The following is an 18,052-nucleotide window of genomic DNA, read 5'->3' on the forward strand; positions in this document are numbered from 1 at the left end:
ACACACAGCTGTTGAATAATTCCCTAAAATAGCACGTTTTAGCACTTGTTGCATGTGTGTTATGTTTTGCTCCGACATCACTGACTTTGCACACTTGGACACCTGGACACCTAGCACAACATTTCCTCACCAAAATGGCGCCGCCTACCACACGCTGTCCTGCCGGGAAACTCGCGCGCATGCGCGTTGCGCTAATGGCGCTTCATGAGCGTCGCCCATGCTGTGCTGTGCGTCCAGGTGAATGTATCTGGACAGGTGCGCGGCTGAGGCTGCAGGGTGCATGAGTCAGTCGTAGTTATACAAAAGTAAATAAATAAATAAAAACGCATAATAACAACTATCCAAACGCGGGTATTTAGGCGACACGGTGATGTAGTGTCATGTAGGTTGTAGTGTCCTGACAGGTTTTACCTGTACCTCAGTGACAGGAATGCGCGCGCGCTCAGTCGGTTTCACCTCAGCTCACAGCCGAGACCCGCTTAACAGGATCGGGGTCATTTTTAAAAAAAACCCATGTATCTTTTTCCACCTTTACATAAAACTACCTGAAACACACACACACACACACACACACACAGAAACAGCTAATGAAGGTGATGGACACGTTCCTGAAAGGTAAGAGACTGACTCTTCATCCTGATTGAGATTATCGCCTGTCTTCTCAAAGTAGCATTGGGATATGGTCATTCATCTGTTATTAAACTCATTTTAATTCATTTTTTATATTAACAGTAGCCTTATGAGTGAGGGCATAGTTATTGTTACATGAATTAATGTTAAAAAAAAAACACATTTCCGACCAATTTTGCACGTGAGGAGTTGCACGTGAGGAGAAAGGTTGGCATGTTGGACATGCATCATGACGGTCTGAATGGAAAATGAACAGATCCGAATTTTTTAATGATGTTATTTGTATTTTTTTAAGCTTGGTGAAGTTAAATTGCATGATTGCTTAAAGATGCATGACAAGACAATTTCAGTTTGCTTCAATAACAAGAAATGTCAAATATATAATCTGCATTAGAGCTGTGTATCGTTTCATATTCAATGTGAACGCACATCATATTGTCTTTATGAACAGTTTAGGAAGCAGATCCAGTATAGGAACGGCGATCGAAACTGTACACGCTTTTAAATCACGTGTGTATGGGTGTGTGTGTGTGTGTGTGTGTGTAGGTAGGAGTGTGTTTAATTACACCAGGCGTGTGCCCGTGAGGTTCTTCCAGTCGTTGCGTAATAATCATTGTCTTAAATGCTTCACATACGAATCAGAATCCGCTTTATTCGCCAAGTGTACGCAGACGCGCAAGGAATTTGTGGTGGTTTTTTAAGGTGCTCTTCATACATATATTCATATCTGGCATGAGAACAGAAAACAATTAAATAGTAAGACTTAATAAATAATAATAATGTGTATGAATCTATGTGCAGATTTGTGAATTAGTTACTCTATATACAGCTGGATAAATAAAGTTATGTGCATATGTATAAACGACATAATCATAATGTTGTAAAATATGAGCAGGAAAGCGGTATGAGGTATTTGGTACTGGCTGATTATTTTTAAGTTAATTCTGGGAAATGATGCAATTTATTAAATGATTGTGAGTTAGATTAAAACCTTCTTAACTGAGGGTTTCAGTATGGTTTAGTGATAACACTGAGTCTATTAGAATGAGTCCGAAAAATAGACGTCTGTGGGTTATTTAAGTGATAATAGGATAGATTAGAATAGGATTCCTCCTCTCTCTCCCTCTCTCTCTCTCTCTCTCTCTCTCTCTCTCTCCCTCTCAAAATTCAATCAACTTACTGCAAATGGATTGACATGATTTGGTCAGTGTATGAAAAAGAAGGACCTGTGTTTAAAAAGTAATGAATGAACAATAACCACATTGTTCATAATAATCACATTTCTTTCTCTCTTTCTCTCACTCTCTCTCTCTCTCTCTCTCTCTTTCTCTCTCACTCTCTATTGCTCTCTCTATCTCGCTCCCAAACACCTCTCTCTCCCTCTCTCTCTCTCTCTCTCTCTCACACACTCACACACACACACACACACACACACACACATTGTCTCTGTCTCTCTTTCTCAGGCATCTTGTCCTACGAGAAAATGGCAGGTGTGTTTTCTTACGAGAGTTCTGAAGTGGACTGGTGTGAAGACAACTACAAGCACTCTGAGAATGTTGTGGAGTACTTCAACACAGTGAGACACACACACACGTATCAAAGTCTTATCATACATGACCTATGAGTCTTATTAGAATGGAAATGACTTTTGGTTGTTGACATTAGTAATTCTTTCATATCTTCTTATCATATCTTAAACACAGTCATGCGTGAAGGTTTTATTACTTTTGTAGAAGATCTGTTTACTGAACTCCCAACACACACACACACACACTCACGCACACACACCCTTGACATCAGTTTGTACCCAGGCCAGGTTGCTGTCTGACGGGTTACACCGTTGCATTTCCATGTGGTGCCATGGACACATTCCAGACCACACCCTGCTCCCTACACCCTGTCACTCAGTTAGCAGAAGAGATTTCTTTCTATGAGAAAGGAGTGTGCAGGAGGGAGGGAGGGAGGGAGGGAAAGAAGGAACAGGTGCAGGAGGAGGGAGGCAGAAGATGCAGGATGATGAGGGAGGAAGAGAGTGCAGGAGGAGGGAGGGGTAGGAAGAAGGAGGAGGGAGGGAGGGAACAAATGCAGGGGGAGGAGGGAAGAGGTGCAGGAGAAGGGAGATGAAGAAGGAGGGAGAAAGAGGGTGCAGGAGGAGGGAGGGAGAAGATGGATGATGAGGAGGGAGAGTGCAGTAGGAGGGAGGGATAGGAAGAAGGAGAAGGGAGGGAATGGGTGCAGGAGGAGAGAGGGAGAAGATGAAGGATGATGAGGGAAGAAGAGGAAAAAGGAGGGGGGAGGGAGGGAACAAGTGCAGGGGGAAGGAAGGAAGAGGTGCAGGAGGAGGGAGAGGAAGAAGGAGGGAGGGGGGGGTGCAGGATGATGAGGGAAATAGAGAACAAGGGTGGAAGGAGGAGGGAGTAAGAGAGTGCAGAAGGAGAGCGGGAGAGTGTCCAGGAGGGAGGACAGAGGGAGGGAGGGAGAAGATACAGGATGATGAGGGAAATAGAGAAGGAGGATGGAAGGAGAGGAAGAAGGAGGAGGGTGTGAGAGAGTGCAGGAGGATGGGGGGAGAGAAAGAAGGAGGAGGAAGGAAACAGGTGCGGGGGGGATGAAGAGGAAAAAGGAGGAGGGAGGGTGGGAGAGGGTACAGGAGGAAGGACAGAGGGATGGAGAGGAAGAAGGGAGGGAGGGAGAGGAAGAAGGGAGGGAGGGAGAGAACAGGTGCAGGGCGAGGGAGGGAACGGGTGTGGGGGTGCAGGAGGAAGAAGACTGGAGCAGAAGGAGGAGGGAGGGAAAGGGAGAAAAAAGAGGGAGAAGGGTGCAGGAGGAGGGAGGTAGAGGAAGAAGGATGAGGTAGGGTGCTGGAGGAGGCAGGGAGAGGGAGAAGGAGGAGGGAAGGAGAAGCAGAAGGAGGAGGAACTGAGTGCAAGAAGGAGAAGGGAGTAGATGCAAGGATGGAGGGAATGGGGGAAAAGGTGCAGAATTTTCACTGTTCTGTCTTCTCTTGCTACCTATCTTCTGTCTCTCTCTCTCTCTCTCTCTCTCTCTCTAAATGTCCTTGGTGCAGATGAGCAGCTTCATCTTCTTCGTGGTGGCTCCTATAATGCTCTACCTGCTGCACCCCTATGCTAAGGAGAGGAACTTGGCCGTGCACCTGGTGTGGCTCATGATGATCTTCGTGGGTGAGTGTCCTCTTATTCTCACCTGTCTCACAATCACCACCTGTCCACCTGTTCCCACACGACCACACGACCACACGACCACATGACCACATGACCACATCCGGGTCTTTAGTCATTCACACGCAGACAAACCTGCCATCTGGAGCAGGTTACAGCGAGACCTGAGCCATGTTCTCGTGTACTAAACCCACGTCATCGCCTAGGCAACTAGTAAAGAATACTACCATAACTCAAAAAACTGTGTGTGAATGTGTGTAGAAGTGTGTGAGTATGTGTAGAAGTGTGTGAATATGTGTAGAAGTGTGTGAGTATGTGTAGAAGTGTGTGAATGTGTGTAGAAGTGTGTGAGTATGTGTAGAAGTGTGTGAATGTGTGTGAATGTGTGTGAATGTGTGTAGAAGTGTGTGAATGTGTGTAGAAGTGTGAGAATATGTGTAGAGGTGTGTGAATGTGTGTAGAAGTGTGTAGAGGTGTGTGAATGTGTGTAGAAGTGTGTGAGTATGTGTAGAAGTGTGTGAGTATGTGTAGAAGTGTGTGAATGTGTGTAGAAGTGTGTGAATGTGTGTAGAAGTGTGTGAGTATGTGTAGAAGTGTGTGAATGTGTGTGAATGTGTGTAGAAGTGTGTGAATGTGTGTAGAAGTGTGTGAATGTGTGTAGAAGTGTGTGAATGTGTGTAGAAGTGTGTGAATGTGTGTAGAAGTGTGTGAATGTGTGTAGAAGTGTGAGAATATGTGTAGAGGTGTGTGAATGTGTGTAGAAGTGTGTAGAGGTGTGTGAATGTGTGTAGAAGTGTGTAGAGGTGTGTGAATGTGTGTAGAAGTGTGTAGAGGTGTGTGAATGTGTGTAGAAGTGTGTAGAGGTGTGTGAATGTGTGTAGAAGTGTGTGAATGTGTGTAGAAGTGTGTATGTGTAGAAGTGTGTGAATGTGTGTAGAAGTGTGTGAGTATGTGTAGAAGTGTGTGAATGTGTGTAGAAGTGTGTGAGTATGTGTAGAAGTGTGTGAATGTGTGTGAATGTGTGTAGAAGTGTGTGAGTATGTGTAGAAGTGTGTGAATGTGTGTAGAAGTGTGTGAATGTGTGTAGAAGTGTGAGAATATGTGTAGAGGTGTGTGAATGTGTGTAGAAGTGTGTGAGTATGTGTAGAAGTGTGTGAATGTGTGTGAATGTGTGTGAATGTGTGTAGAAGTGTGTGAATGTGTGTAGAAGTGTGAGAATATGTGTAGAGGTGTGTGAATGTGTGTAGAAGTGTGTAGAGGTGTGTGAATGTGTGTAGAAGTGTGTGAGTATGTGTAGAAGTGTGTTTGTATGTGTAGAAGTGTGTGAATGTGTGTAGAAGTGTGTGAATGTGTGTAGAAGTGTGTGAGTATGTGTAGAAGTGTGTGAATGTGTGTGAATGTGTGTAGAAGTGTGTGAATGTGTGTAGAAGTGTGTGAATGTGTGTAGAAGTGTGTGAATGTGTGTAGAAGTGTGAGAATATGTGTAGAGGTGTGTGAATGTGTGTAGAAGTGTGTAGAGGTGTGTGAATGTGTGTAGAAGTGTGTAGAGGTGTGTGAATGTGTGTAGAAGTGTGTAGAGGTGTGTGAATGTGTGTAGAAGTGTGTAGAGGTGTGTGAATGTGTGTAGAAGTGTGTGAATGTGTGTAGAAGTGTGTATGTGTAGAAGTGTGTGTATGTGTAGAAGTGTGTGAATGTGTGTAGAAGTGTGTGAATGTGTGTAGAAGTGTGTGAATGTGTGTAGAAGTGTGTGAGTATGTGTAGAAGTGTGTGAATGTGTGTAGAAGTGTGTGAGTATGTGTAGAAGTGTGTGAATGTGTGTAGAAGTGTGTGAATGTGTGTAGAAGTGTGAGAATATGTGTAGAGGTGTGTGAATGTGTGTAGAAGTGTGTGAGTATGTGTAGAAGTGTGAGAATATGTGTAGAAGTGTGTGAATGTGTGTAGAAGTGTGTGAGTGTGTGTAGAAGTGTGTGAATGTGTGTGAATATGTGTAGAGGTGTGTGAATGTGTGTAGAAGTGTGTAGAGGTGTGTGAATGTGTGTAGAAGTGTGTAGAGGTGTGCGAATGTGTGTAGAAGTGTGTGTATGTGTAGAAGTGTGTGTATGTGTAGAAGTGTGTGAATGTGTGTAGAAGTGTGTATGTGTAGAAGTGTGTGAATGTGTGTAGAAGTGTGTGAATTTGTGTAGAAGTGTGTGAATGTGTGTAGAAGTGTGTGAGTATGTGTAGAAGTGTGTGAATGTGTGTAGAAGTGTGTGAGTATGTGTAGAAGTGTGTGAATGTGTGTAGAAGTGTGTGAGTATGTGTAGAAGTGTGTGAGTATGTGTAGAAGTGTGTGAATGTGTGTAGAAGTGTGTGAATGTGTGTAGAAGTGTGTGAATGTGTGTAGAAGTGTGTGAGTATGTGTAGAAGTGTGTGAATGTGTGTAGAAGTGTGTGAATGTGTGTAGAAGTGTGTGAGTATGTGTAGAAGTGTGAGAATGTGTGTAGAGGTGTGTGAATGTGTGTAGAAGTGTGTGAGTATGTGTAGAAGTGTGTGAATATGTGTAGAGGTGTGTGAATGTGTGTGTAGAAGTGTGTAGAGGTGTGTGAATGTGTGTAGAAGTGTGTGAATGTGTGTAGAAGTGTGAGAATATTTGTAGAGGTGTGTGAATGTGTGTAGAAGTGTGTGAGTATGTGTAGAAGTGTGTGAATGTGTGTAGAAGTGTGTGAATGTGTGTAGAAGTGTGTGAGTATGTGTAGAAGTGTGTGAATGTGTGTAGAAGTGTGTGAATGTGTGTAGAAGTGTGTGAGTATGTGTAGAAGTGTGTGAATGTGTGTAGAAGTGTGTGAATGTGTGTAGAAGTGTGTGAGTATGTGTAGAAGTGTGAGAATGTGTGTAGAGGTGTGTGAATGTGTGTAGAAGTGTGTGAGTATGTGTAGAAGTGTGTGAGTATGTGTAGAAGTGTGAGAATATGTGTAGAGGTGTGTGAATGTGTGTAGAAGTGTGTGAGTATGTGTAGAAGTGTGAGAATATGTGTAGAGGTGTGTGAATGTGTGTGTAGAAGTGTGTAGAGGTGTGTGAATGTGTGTAGAAGTGTGTGAATGTGTGTAGAAGTGTGAGAATATTTGTAGAGGTGTGTGAATGTGTGTAGAAGTGTGTGAGTATGTGTAGAAGTGTGTGAATGTGTGTAGAAGTGTGTGAATGTGTGTAGAAGTGTGTGAGTATGTGTAGAAGTGTGTGAGTATGTGTAGAAGTGTGTGAATGTGTGTAGAAGTGTGTGAGTATGTGTAGAAGTGTGTGAATGTGTGTAGAAGTGTGTGAATGTGTGTAGAAGTGTGTGAGTATGTGTAGAAGTGTGTGAATGTGTGTAGAAGTGTGTGAGTATGTGTAGAAGTGTGTGAGTATGTGTAGAAGTGTGTGAATGTGTGTAGAAGTGTGTGAATGTGTGTAGAAGTGTGTGAATGTGTGTAGAAGTGTGTGAGTATGTGTAGAAGTGTGTGAATGTGTGTAGAAGTGTGTGAATGTGTGTAGAAGTGTGTGAATGTGTGTAGAAGTGTGTGAGTATGTGTAGAAGTGTGTGAATGTGTGTAGAAGTGTGTGAATGTGTGTAGAAGTGTGTGAATGTGTGTAGAAGTGTGTGAGTATGTGTAGAAGTGTGTGAATGTGTGTAGAAGTGTGTGAATGTGTGTAGAAGTGTGTGAATGTGTGTAGAAGTGTGAGAATATTTGTAGAGGTGTGTGAGTATGTGTAGAAGTGTGAGAATATGTGTAGAGGTGTGTGAATGTGTGTAGAAGTGTGTGAATGTGTGTAGAAGTGTGAGAATATTTGTAGAGGTGTGTGAGTATGTGTAGAAGTGTGAGAATGTGTGTAGAGGTGTGTGAATGTGTGTAGAAGTGTGTGAGTATGTGTAGAAGTGTGAGAATATGTGTAGAGGTGTGTGAATGTGTGTGTAGAAGTGTGTAGAGGTGTGTGAATGTGTGTAGAAGTGTGTGAATGTGTGTAGAAGTGTGAGAATATTTGTAGAGGTGTGTGAATGTGTGTAGAAGTGTGTAGAGGTGTGTGAATGTGTGTAGAAGTGTGTAGAGGTGTGTGAATGTGTGTAGAAGTGTGAGAATATTTGTAGAGGTGTGTGAATGTGTGTAGAAGTGTGTGAATGTGTGTAGAAGTGTGAGAATATGTGTAGAAGTGTTTGAATGTGTGTGGAAGTGTGTAGAGGTGTGTAAATGTGTGTAGAAGTGTGTAAGTGTGTGAATGTGTGTAGAGGTGTGTGAGTGTGTGTAGAAGAAGATGTGTAGAAGTGTGTGAATGTGTGTAGAGGTGTGTGAATGTGTGTGAAGAAGATGTGTAGAAGTGTGTGAATGTGTGTAGAGGTGTGTGAATGTGTGTGAAGAAGATGTGTAGAAGTGTGTGAATGTGTGTGGAAGTGTGTAGAGGTGTGTAAATGTGTGTAGAAGTGTGTAAGTGTGTGAATGTGTGTAGAGGTGTGTGAATGTGTGTGAAGAAGATGTGTAGAAGTGTGTGAATAAGCTTGAAAGTGTGTAAAAGTGTGTAAAAGTGTGTGTGTGTGTGTGTGTGTGTGTGTGTGGGTGGTGCCCTTGGAGGTCAGGATGTATTCCCACCTCTTGCCCAGCGTTCCTGGAAAGCCTGAGGATCCATTGTGACCTTGACCAGAATAAATTACTTACTGAAGAACGAATGAATGAGAAATAAAACGATCTCTAAATACATCGGCTACAACTGACCAAAATGTCCACTCATCATCCTGTTGTAAGGAATTTTTGATGGTAGTGAGAATGAGAAGTGAATTTTATATACTCACAATCGCAATAATATAAAAATATCAATACAATAAATATGCAGAGGCTCCGATTAAAGAAACACTTGAGTGAAACGCTTGAGCGTGTGTGTGTATGTATTGTAGTGTGTGTGTGTGTGTGTGTGTGTATTGGTGTGTGTATTGGTGTGTGTGTGTGTATGTATTGTAGTGTGTGTGTGTGTGTGTATGTATTGTAGTGTGTGTGTGTGTGTGTGTATTGGTGTGTGTATTGGTGTGTGTGTATTGTAGTGTGTGTGTGTGTGTGTGTGTGTGTGTGTATTGGTGTGTGTGTGTGTGTATTGTAGTGTGTGTGTGTGTATGTATTGTAGTGTGTGTGTGTGTGTGTGTGTATGTATTGTAGTGTGTGTGTGTGTGTGTATGTATTGTAGTGTGTGTGTGTGTATGTATTGTAGTGTGTGTGTGTGTATGTATTGTAGTGTGTGTGTGTATGTATTGTAGTGTGTGTGTGTGTGTGTGTATGTATTGTAGTGTGTGTGTGTGTGTGTGTGTATTGTAGTGTGTGTGTGTGTGTGTGTGTATGTATTGTAGTGTGTGTGTGTGTGTGTGTATGTATTGTAGTGTGTGTGTGTGTGTGTGTATGTATTGTAGTGTGTGTGTGTGTGTATGTATTGTAGTGTGTGTGTGTGTGTGTGTGTATGTATTGTAGTGTGTGTGTGTGTGTATGTATTGTAGTGTGTGTGTGTATGTATTGTAGTGTGTGTGTGTATGTATTGTAGTGTGTGTGTGTGTGTGTGTGTATTGTAGTGTGTGTGTGTATTGTAGTGTGTGTGTGTGTGTATGTATTGTAGTGTGTGTGTGTGTGTATGTATTGTAGTGTGTGTGTGTATTGTAGTGTGTGTGTGTGTGTATGTATTGTAGTGTGTGTGTGTATTGTAGTGTGTGTGTGTGTGTATGTATTGTAGTGTGTGTGTGTGTGTATGTATTGTAGTGTGTGTGTGTGTGTGTATGTATTGTAGTGTGTGTGTGTGTGTATGTATTGTAGTGTGTGTGTGTATGTATTGTAGTGTGTGTGTGTATGTATTGTAGTGTGTGTGTGTGTGTGTGTATGTATTGTAGTGTGTGTGTGTGTATGTATTGTAGTGTGTGTGTGTGTGTATGTATTGTAGTGTGTGTGTGTATGTATTGTAGTGTGTGTGTGTGTGTATGTATTGTAGTGTGTGTGTGTGTGTATGTATTGTAGTGTGTGTGTGTGTGTATGTATTGTAGTGTGTGTGTGTGTGTGTATGTATTGTAGTGTGTGTGTGTGTGTATGTATTGTAGTGTGTGTGTGTGTGTGTGTGTGTGTGTGTGTGTGTGTATGTATTGTAGTGTGTGTGTGTGTGTGTGTGTATGTATTGTAGTGTGTGTGTGTGTGTGTATGTATTGTAGGGTGTGTGTGTGTGTATGTAGTGTGTGTGTGTGTGTATGTAGTGTGTGTGTGTATGTATTGTAGTGTGTGTGTGTGTGTATGTATTGTAGTGTGTGTGTGTGTATGTATTGTAGTGTGTGTGTGTGTATGTATTGTAGTGTGTGTGTGTGTGTATGTATTGTAGTGTGTGTGTGTGTGTGTGTGTATGTATTGTAGTGTGTGTGTGTGTGTGTGTATGTATTGTAGTGTGTGTGTGTGTGTGTGTATGTATTGTAGTGTGTGTGTGTGTGTGTGTGTGTGTGTGTGTATGTATTGTAGTGTGTGTGTGTGTATGTATTGTAGTGTGTGTGTGTGTATGTATTGTAGTGTGTGTGTGTATGTATTGTAGTGTGTGTGTGTGTGTGTGTATGTATTGTAGTGTGTGTGTGTGTATGTATTGTAGTGTGTGTGTGTGTGTGTATTGTAGTGTGTGTGTGTGTGTGTGTATGTATTGTAGTGTGTGTGTGTGTGTGTGTATGTATTGTAGTGTGTGTGTGTGTGTATGTATTGTAGTGTGTGTGTGTGTATGTATTGTAGTGTGTGTGTGTGTGTGTATGTATTGTAGTGTGTGTGTGTGTATGTATTGTAGTGTGTGTGTGTATGTATTGTAGTGTGTGTGTGTATGTATTGTAGTGTGTGTGTGTGTGTGTGTATGTATTGTAGTGTGTGTGTGTGTATGTATTGTAGTGTGTGTGTGTGTGTGTGTGTGTGTATTGTAGTGTGTGTGTGTGTGTATGTATTGTAGTGTGTGTGTGTGTATGTATTGTAGTGTGTGTGTGTGTGTATGTATTGTAGTGTGTGTGTGTGTGTGTGTATGTATTGTAGTGTGTGTGTGTGTGTGTGTGTGTGTGTGTGTGTGTATGTATTGTAGTGTGTGTGTGTGTGTATGTATTGTAGTGTGTGTGTGTGTGTGTGTGTATGTATTGTAGTGTGTGTGTGTGTGTGTATGTATTGTAGGGTGTGTGTGTGTGTATGTAGTGTGTGTGTATGTAGTGTGTGTGTGTATGTATTGTAGTGTGTGTGTGTGTGTGTGTATTGTAGTGTGTGTGTGTGTGTATGTATTGTAGTGTGTGTGTGTGTGTGTGTATGTATTGTAGTGTGTGTGTGTGTGTGTGTGTATGTATTGTAGTGTGTGTGTGTGTGTGTGTGTATGTATTGTAGTGTGTGTGTGTGTGTGTGTGTGTATGTATTGTAGTGTGTGTGTGTGTGTGTGTATGTATTGTAGTGTGTGTGTGTGTGTGTGTGTGTGTGTGTGTATGTATTGTAGTGTGTGTGTGTGTATGTATTGTAGTGTGTGTGTGTGTGTGTATGTATTGTAGTGTGTGTGTATGTATTGTAGTGTGTGTGTATGTATTGTAGTGTGTGTGTGTGTGTGTGTGTATGTATTGTAGTGTGTGTGTGTGTGTGTGTATGTATTGTAGTGTGTGTGTGTATGTATTGTATTGTGTGTGTGTATGTATTGTAGTGTGTGTGTGTGTGTGTGTGTGTATGTATTGTAGTGTGTGTGTGTGTGTGTGTGTGTGTGTGTGTATGTATTGTAGTGTGTGTGTGTGTGTATGTATTGTAGTGTGTGTGTATGTATTGTAGTGTGTGTGTGTGTGTGTGTGTGTGTGTATGTATTGTAGTGTGTGTGTGTGTGTGTATGTATTGTAGTGTGTGTGTGTATGTATTGTAGTGTGTGTGTGTATGTATTGTAGTGTGTGTGTGTGTGTGTGTGTGTATGTATTGTAGTGTGTGTGTGTGTGTATGTATTGTAGTGTGTGTGTGTATGTATTGTAGTGTGTGTGTGTATGTATTGTAGTGTGTGTGTGTGTGTGTATGTATTGTAGTGTGTGTGTGTGTGTGTATATTGTAGTGTGTGTGTGTGTGTGTATTGTAGTGTGTGTGTGTGTGTATGTATTGTAGTGTGTGTGTGTGTGTATGTATTGTAGTGTGTGTGTGTGTGTGTATGTATTGTAGTGTGTGTGTGTGTGTATGTATTGTAGTGTGTGTGTGTGTGTGTATGTATTGTAGTGTGTGTGTGTGTGTGTGTATATTGTAGTGTGTGTGTGTGTGTATTGTAGTGTGTGTGTGTGTGTGTGTATTGTAGTGTGTGTGTGTGTGTGTATTGTAGTGTGTGTGTGTGTGTGTGTGTGTGTGTATTGTAGTGTGTGTGTGTGTGTATGTATTGTAGTGTGTGTGTGTGTGTGTGTGTGTATGTATTGTAGTGTGTGTGTGTGTGTGTGTATGTATTGTAGTGTGTGTGTGTGTGTATGTATTGTAGTGTGTGTGTGTATATTGTAGTGTGTGTGTGTATATTGTAGTGTGTGTGTGTATATTGTAGTGTGTGTGTATGTATTGTAGTGTGTGTGTGTGTGTGTGTATGTATTGTAGTGTGTGTATGTATTGTAGTGTGTGTGTGTATGTATTGTAGTGTGTGTGTGTATATATTGTAGTGTGTGTGTGTGTGTGTGTGTGTATGTATTGTAGTGTGTGTGTGTGTGTGTGTATGTATTATTGTGTGTGTGTGTATGTATTGTAGTGTGTGTGTGTGTGTGTGTGTGTATTGTAGTGTGTGTGTGTATGTATTGTAGTGTGTATGTATGTGTGTGTGTATTGTAGTGTGTGTGTGTGTGTGTGTATGTATTGTAGTGTGTATGTGTGTGTGTATTGTAGTGTGTGTGTATGTATTGTAGTGTGTGTGTGTGTGTGTATTGTAGTGTGTGTGTGTATGTATTGTAGTGTGTATGTGTGTGTGTATTGTAGTGTGTGTGTGTGTGTGTATTGTAGTGTGTGTATTATTTCAGATATTATATATTATTTGAGATTTCTTTTCATGATCTCATCATAAGCTATCTTTTGTGTGTACCTCCAACCCCTGAGTTCCGACCTGTGAGCTGTAACACCGACACCAACACCGCGATCCGCTCAAAACAAGGATCTTATAAAAGTTTTTTCCTTGTCTTCTCTCTCTGTCTCTCTCTCTCTCTGTCTCTCTCAGGTCTGTTCTCCATGTACTTCCACATGACCCTCAGCTTCATGGGGCAGATGCTGGATGAACTCTCCATCCTCTGGGTTTTGGCCATCGGCTACTCCCTCTGGTTTCCACGCAAGCATTTTCCTAACTTTGTTAAAGACAGGTATATTTACAGCACAAACACACACACACACACAAAACACCTTTTGTGTACATAAATGAATTTAGATGTTTTATATTGAAATATATAATCATCAGTGTTAATATGAACCTCATGAGGCAGATGCAGATGTTTTCGAGGTGGAACCGTGACGGCTTTTAGCATGTCGGATACCGAACACGTTCAGACCCATGGGGTGGGCGGGGTTAGAACGCCAAATGAAATAAAATAAATCAGTAGATAATTAAGATTTAATTATCACACACGAATATTTATAAACGATCACAGATGTGTATCAATGACTCTGAAATGAACAGGTCACTTTTTTACGTTTTGTGAAGTGGTTTATTGTGCTTAGGTTCAGTAAGGCTAAATAATCATGCGGCACAGTTAGTTAACGTTGCGTGTGTTTACGAGATGTAATGTGATTGATGTCAGAGACTAACAATCAAAAAAACATCTAATATTGTGGATTAGCAATAGCAATGTTTTTAGTGAATCAGATCATTTGACTCTGAATCACTTAGGAGTCGACTCATTCAGCTGATTCATTTTTTTTCTAAACAGAGTTTGCAAAGATAAATTCATGCATGAATGAATAATTGAATGGAAGAAAAAAAATCGATTCACATCAGCGAGTCGGATCATTAAACAAATCGGATCAAGGAGTCGAATCGTTTGCAAACGACGCGTCAGCGTTGCGTATTAAAATCGTCTACTCCGATTACTAATTCTGTTTTCTCTGAAAGTTTCTCTGTAATGCTTCTGACTTTCAAGCGCAGGGAATACCATCAGTAGGGGGTTATTTCGAACACGTCATGAAATGCAGCTTAACACGAACTGCAACTAAACTCAAGAGCTGGATTATGTCAGCTTTAGTCACACACACCTAGTCATAAATCAGTCAGTCGGGCTTGATATGGTAATGACAGTAAGAGAGAGGAATACTAAAGGGCTAGAGTGAGGAGTAACAACAAAGAGGGTTTAAGTCAAACCGTAACTGTGAGGTGAAAGAGAGTACACCTACACACACACACACACACACACACACAGTCTAAGACTGAGTCACTGCCTAAGGATTAAGGGCTTCTTCTTTTGTACTCAAAACCAAAATGTTATTGTGTAAAGAAACAGAATTTGTATGAGCAATGAAACGCAACCGGTGATGATTCTTGGGAACGACCCATAGCATGTGGTAGCTCAAGTGGTTAAGGCTCTGAGTCGTTGACCGTAAGATCAAGGTTGAAGCCCCAGCACTGCCAGGCTGCCACCGTTGGGCCCTTGAGCAAGGCCCTTAACCCCACCTCCTCCAGGGGCGCTGTATCATGGCTGACCCTGTGCTCTGACCCCAACCTCCAAGAATGGGATATGTGAAGAAAGAATTTCACTGTGCAGTAATGTATATGTGACAAATAAAGACTACTTAACTTACTTACTTAATTTTTTTCCGAGATGAGGACAGATCAGGAAACGACGACTTTTGCTCTTTGTTTTTTTTTATTTTACCTTTGTGCGTCTCAGGAGGTTTAAAACAGCCGAGGGGGATTTACATGCTGACGTTTTTTCCTCATGTCAAAGATGAGTTGCTATTTAAAGTGCTGTATTTGAACAATCACGGGTTTTGACGATTATTTAAATAAGGAGAAGGTTAAGGCGGGGTTTAGGAAGGTTCGGTGTAAAATGTCCGATTCGGAAGAGTCAGGATTAATTGTTAACCCTGGGTAAAGTAGGAGAGGTGTGAAACCTCAAACTACACAACCCAGGATTCTGGGGTTTACAGTGACCCATGGATGGATGGATGGATGGATACTTTATTCATCCCAATGATGGATGGATGGATGCATGGATACTTTATTCATCCCAATGGGAAATTTTCTCCTATTTAGATCTAACATCAGGTTCTATTCCATGAATAAACGTGTTCACGTGAACTGATGCACACGTCTGGGATTGAAGACAAAACAATCCAGTTAAACGAGCATCGTGTATAACAAGAACCCGGCGGAAAAGATGACTTCCAGAACGTTCTGGACAGACAACGCATTAATATTAAAGCACGGGATGGGAAAAGGGTGAAATATTAATGAGGTGGCGAGCGCTCCACTTGCAGGGACGTCGTTAAGGTGCATCATCACGTCATGTAGAGGCTTCCTGTTCAGGAACGTCCTTGTAAGCAGATACCACAGAGTTCTCGCTGGAAAGACTCGTGCTTTCGACAGACTCCTGCTGTTTTGTTGCTATTTGTTAAGATTGTTGAAACTTTAGTGTTCTTCAGTCAAGTGCAGAAGTTTACACACCCTTACACGATAATAATGGAAACACAGTCAGTTAGTTGGCTTCCACAAACGTTTCTTAGTTAGGTATTTTGCTACACTTTGCATAAACAGATTAAAGAATATCATGTACACCGATCAGCCATAACATTAGCACTGAGAGATGAAGTGAATAAGACTGAGTATCTCCTCATCATGGCACCTGTCAGTGGGTGGGATATATTAGGCAGCAAGTCAACATTTTGTCCTCAAAGTTGATGTTAGAAGCAGGAAAAATGGACAAGTGTAAGGATTTGAGCGAGTTTGACAAAGGGACGAATTGTGATGGCTAGACCACTGGATCAGAGCATCTCCAAAACTGCAGCTCTTGTGGGGTGTTCCCGGTCTGCAGTGGTCAGTATCTAACAAAAGTGGTCCAAGGAAGGAACAGTGGTGAACCGGAGACAGGGTCATGGGTGGTCAAGGCTTATTGATGCACGTGGGGAGCGCAGGCTGGCCCGTGTGATCCGATCCAACAGACGAGCTACTGTTGATCAAACTGCTGAAGAAGTTAATGCTGGTTCTGATAGAAAAGTGTCACCTGACAGGGCAGGGCTATTTCGGCAGCAAAAGGGGGAACAACACAATATTAGGCAGGTGATCATAATGAAAGAAAGAAGTCTTCACTTTTGTGTGTGTTTCTGTGTGTGAAACTCTTTTCCTCCTCTCTGATGCAGGACATCGTTCTCTCGCATGGTCATGGTGAGCACCGTCATCACCACGCTGCTGTCGTTTGTCAAGCCCACAGTCAACGCCTATGCCCTCAACTTCTTCGCCCTGCACATCCTCTACTCTGTGTGTGTGGAGTTAAAGAGGTACGCTGCAGCTCTCGCATCTTCCTCTCATCTTAATCTGATCGGTCAAACAATAAACACATTTTTTTCATGTGTTATTATGACTTGAAAGCCGTGGAAGTTGCATACTGCCGCTTTAAAAATATACGTTTGAAATAACTTATGGTTTCTGTGATTTATATTAAACCTCGGTGGTTATTTTGTGTGTGGTGTGTAACATGCACAGTCCAACCGTATCAGAGTGTGTGTCTTCCTTATTTCGGATTCTTTTTAAAGAAAAACCTAAAGAAAATCTCTCATTTCTCTATCTCTCGAAAGAAGCAACCCCAGTATCTATTCCAGCCTTGGTTTATTATTCAGTCTGATAATATTGTATACCAGTGATAAATGTTACACAGTTACAGAAACTCAATATTAGGACATACATGTATTATTATTTTATTGTCATTTCTCATGTCCTTTCTTTTTTCTCCCAGCTGTACAGACCAGCGGGTGCTGCGTTTAGCCCGTGCCACCATCGGCCTCTGGGTGCTCGCCATCACCTGCTGGATCAGTGACCGCTTCGGCTGCAGCTTCTGGCAAAAGCTCAACTTCTGCTACCTCCACGGCATCTGGTACGAGCTGCCGCTGCTAACACACACACACACACACACACACATTTACACTTTAATTTCGACGCCTGCTTAACGAAAACACGATCACTAAAACAAGCGAGTGAATAGAATTCGATATAAATATCATAAGCACGTACCTCTGCTTTAACGTCTTTGACTTAAGAGCAGTTTCAGTGCTTTATCAGCTCGGGTTTGATAGATGAGCGCAGAGAGATTCAAAATACAGCAAAATGAAGAGGTTTCTTTTTGTTACTTGCAGTTACAATGTACTTTTAACAGGCCAAAACAAGCTTGTAAACTGGGCAGACAGGTCAATTACAATATTTGGTTATTTTTTAAATTATTTATTTATTTATTTATTTATTTTTATTAATTAATTAATTTATTTATTTATTTATTTTTAAGAAGCATTATAGCTGTAACTTAATAACAGAGGCATGCAGAAACATTTTGACATTTTGGGAGAATCATAACCTATTTATTTTTTCCAGGATATATTTACATTCTCAAAATGATTTAATATTATTTTTGATTTAATGTGATTTTTAATGTATTAATTGAGATTTTATTCCGATCAGCTTGTGAAGCTTGTGAAGGGAACCTCATCCTCATCTGGGTGACACCCTGACAGTAAATAATGTAACTGTAACTAAATAATGTCCTTTCTACAACAACAACCAGGGGTCTATGAGAAACTATTAGGTCAATTCAGTTCATTATCGGCGCTAATTCTTTGTGAGCCTGGTTCCTCTCAAGGTTTCTTCCTCATGTCATCCCAGGGACTTTTTCCTCGCCACCGTCACCTCAGGCTTGCTCATTAGGGATAAAATAGTTTAATAATTTAATTTAATAATTTTTATTTACATCTGTAAAGCTGCTTTGAGACAATGTCCATTGGAAAAGGCTCTATACAAATAAATTGCATTGAAATATTGAACATTAGAGGGTGCTATTGTGCCATTTCATCCTTCTATGGGTTTAAACGCAAGCAAAACAAACCAAAAACAAAACATACAATGCTTTTAGGATTATCTGTGTGTAAACCAAACAAAAAATGGTTTCAAAACACCAAGCCAGCAGGCTGTTAGGTTATCATGGTGCATTCAAGTCAGGTTTAACACACGTTGACGCTACCACGAAGTCGTAATTACGAGTAGGAGATTCTCTGCGCTTGAGTTTCCGAGTTGTTGGTTAGGAAAACACAGCG

The 18,052-nt window shown here is 41.4% G+C and overlaps 1 protein-coding gene across 1 annotated transcript in view; it reads left to right on the forward strand.

The window, feature by feature from the left end:
• Window positions 1-262: 262 nt before the first annotated feature.
• The window catches only part of acer1 (alkaline ceramidase 1), a 19,983-nt gene continuing 2,193 nt past the window's right edge, over window positions 263-18,052 (forward strand). The window contains exons 1-6 of the mRNA XM_058390766.1: window positions 263-615; window positions 2,094-2,206; window positions 3,698-3,812; window positions 12,990-13,128; window positions 16,115-16,252; window positions 16,708-16,845. Coding sequence (XP_058246749.1) covers window positions 588-615; window positions 2,094-2,206; window positions 3,698-3,812; window positions 12,990-13,128; window positions 16,115-16,252; window positions 16,708-16,845 — 671 coding nt within the window. The 5' untranslated portion in view covers window positions 263-587. The remainder of the gene's footprint in view (window positions 616-2,093; window positions 2,207-3,697; window positions 3,813-12,989; window positions 13,129-16,114; window positions 16,253-16,707; window positions 16,846-18,052) is intronic.

Source organism: Hemibagrus wyckioides, linkage group LG05, assembly GCF_019097595.1.
Source record: "Hemibagrus wyckioides isolate EC202008001 linkage group LG05, SWU_Hwy_1.0, whole genome shotgun sequence".
NCBI lineage: Eukaryota > Metazoa > Chordata > Actinopteri > Siluriformes > Bagridae > Hemibagrus > Hemibagrus wyckioides.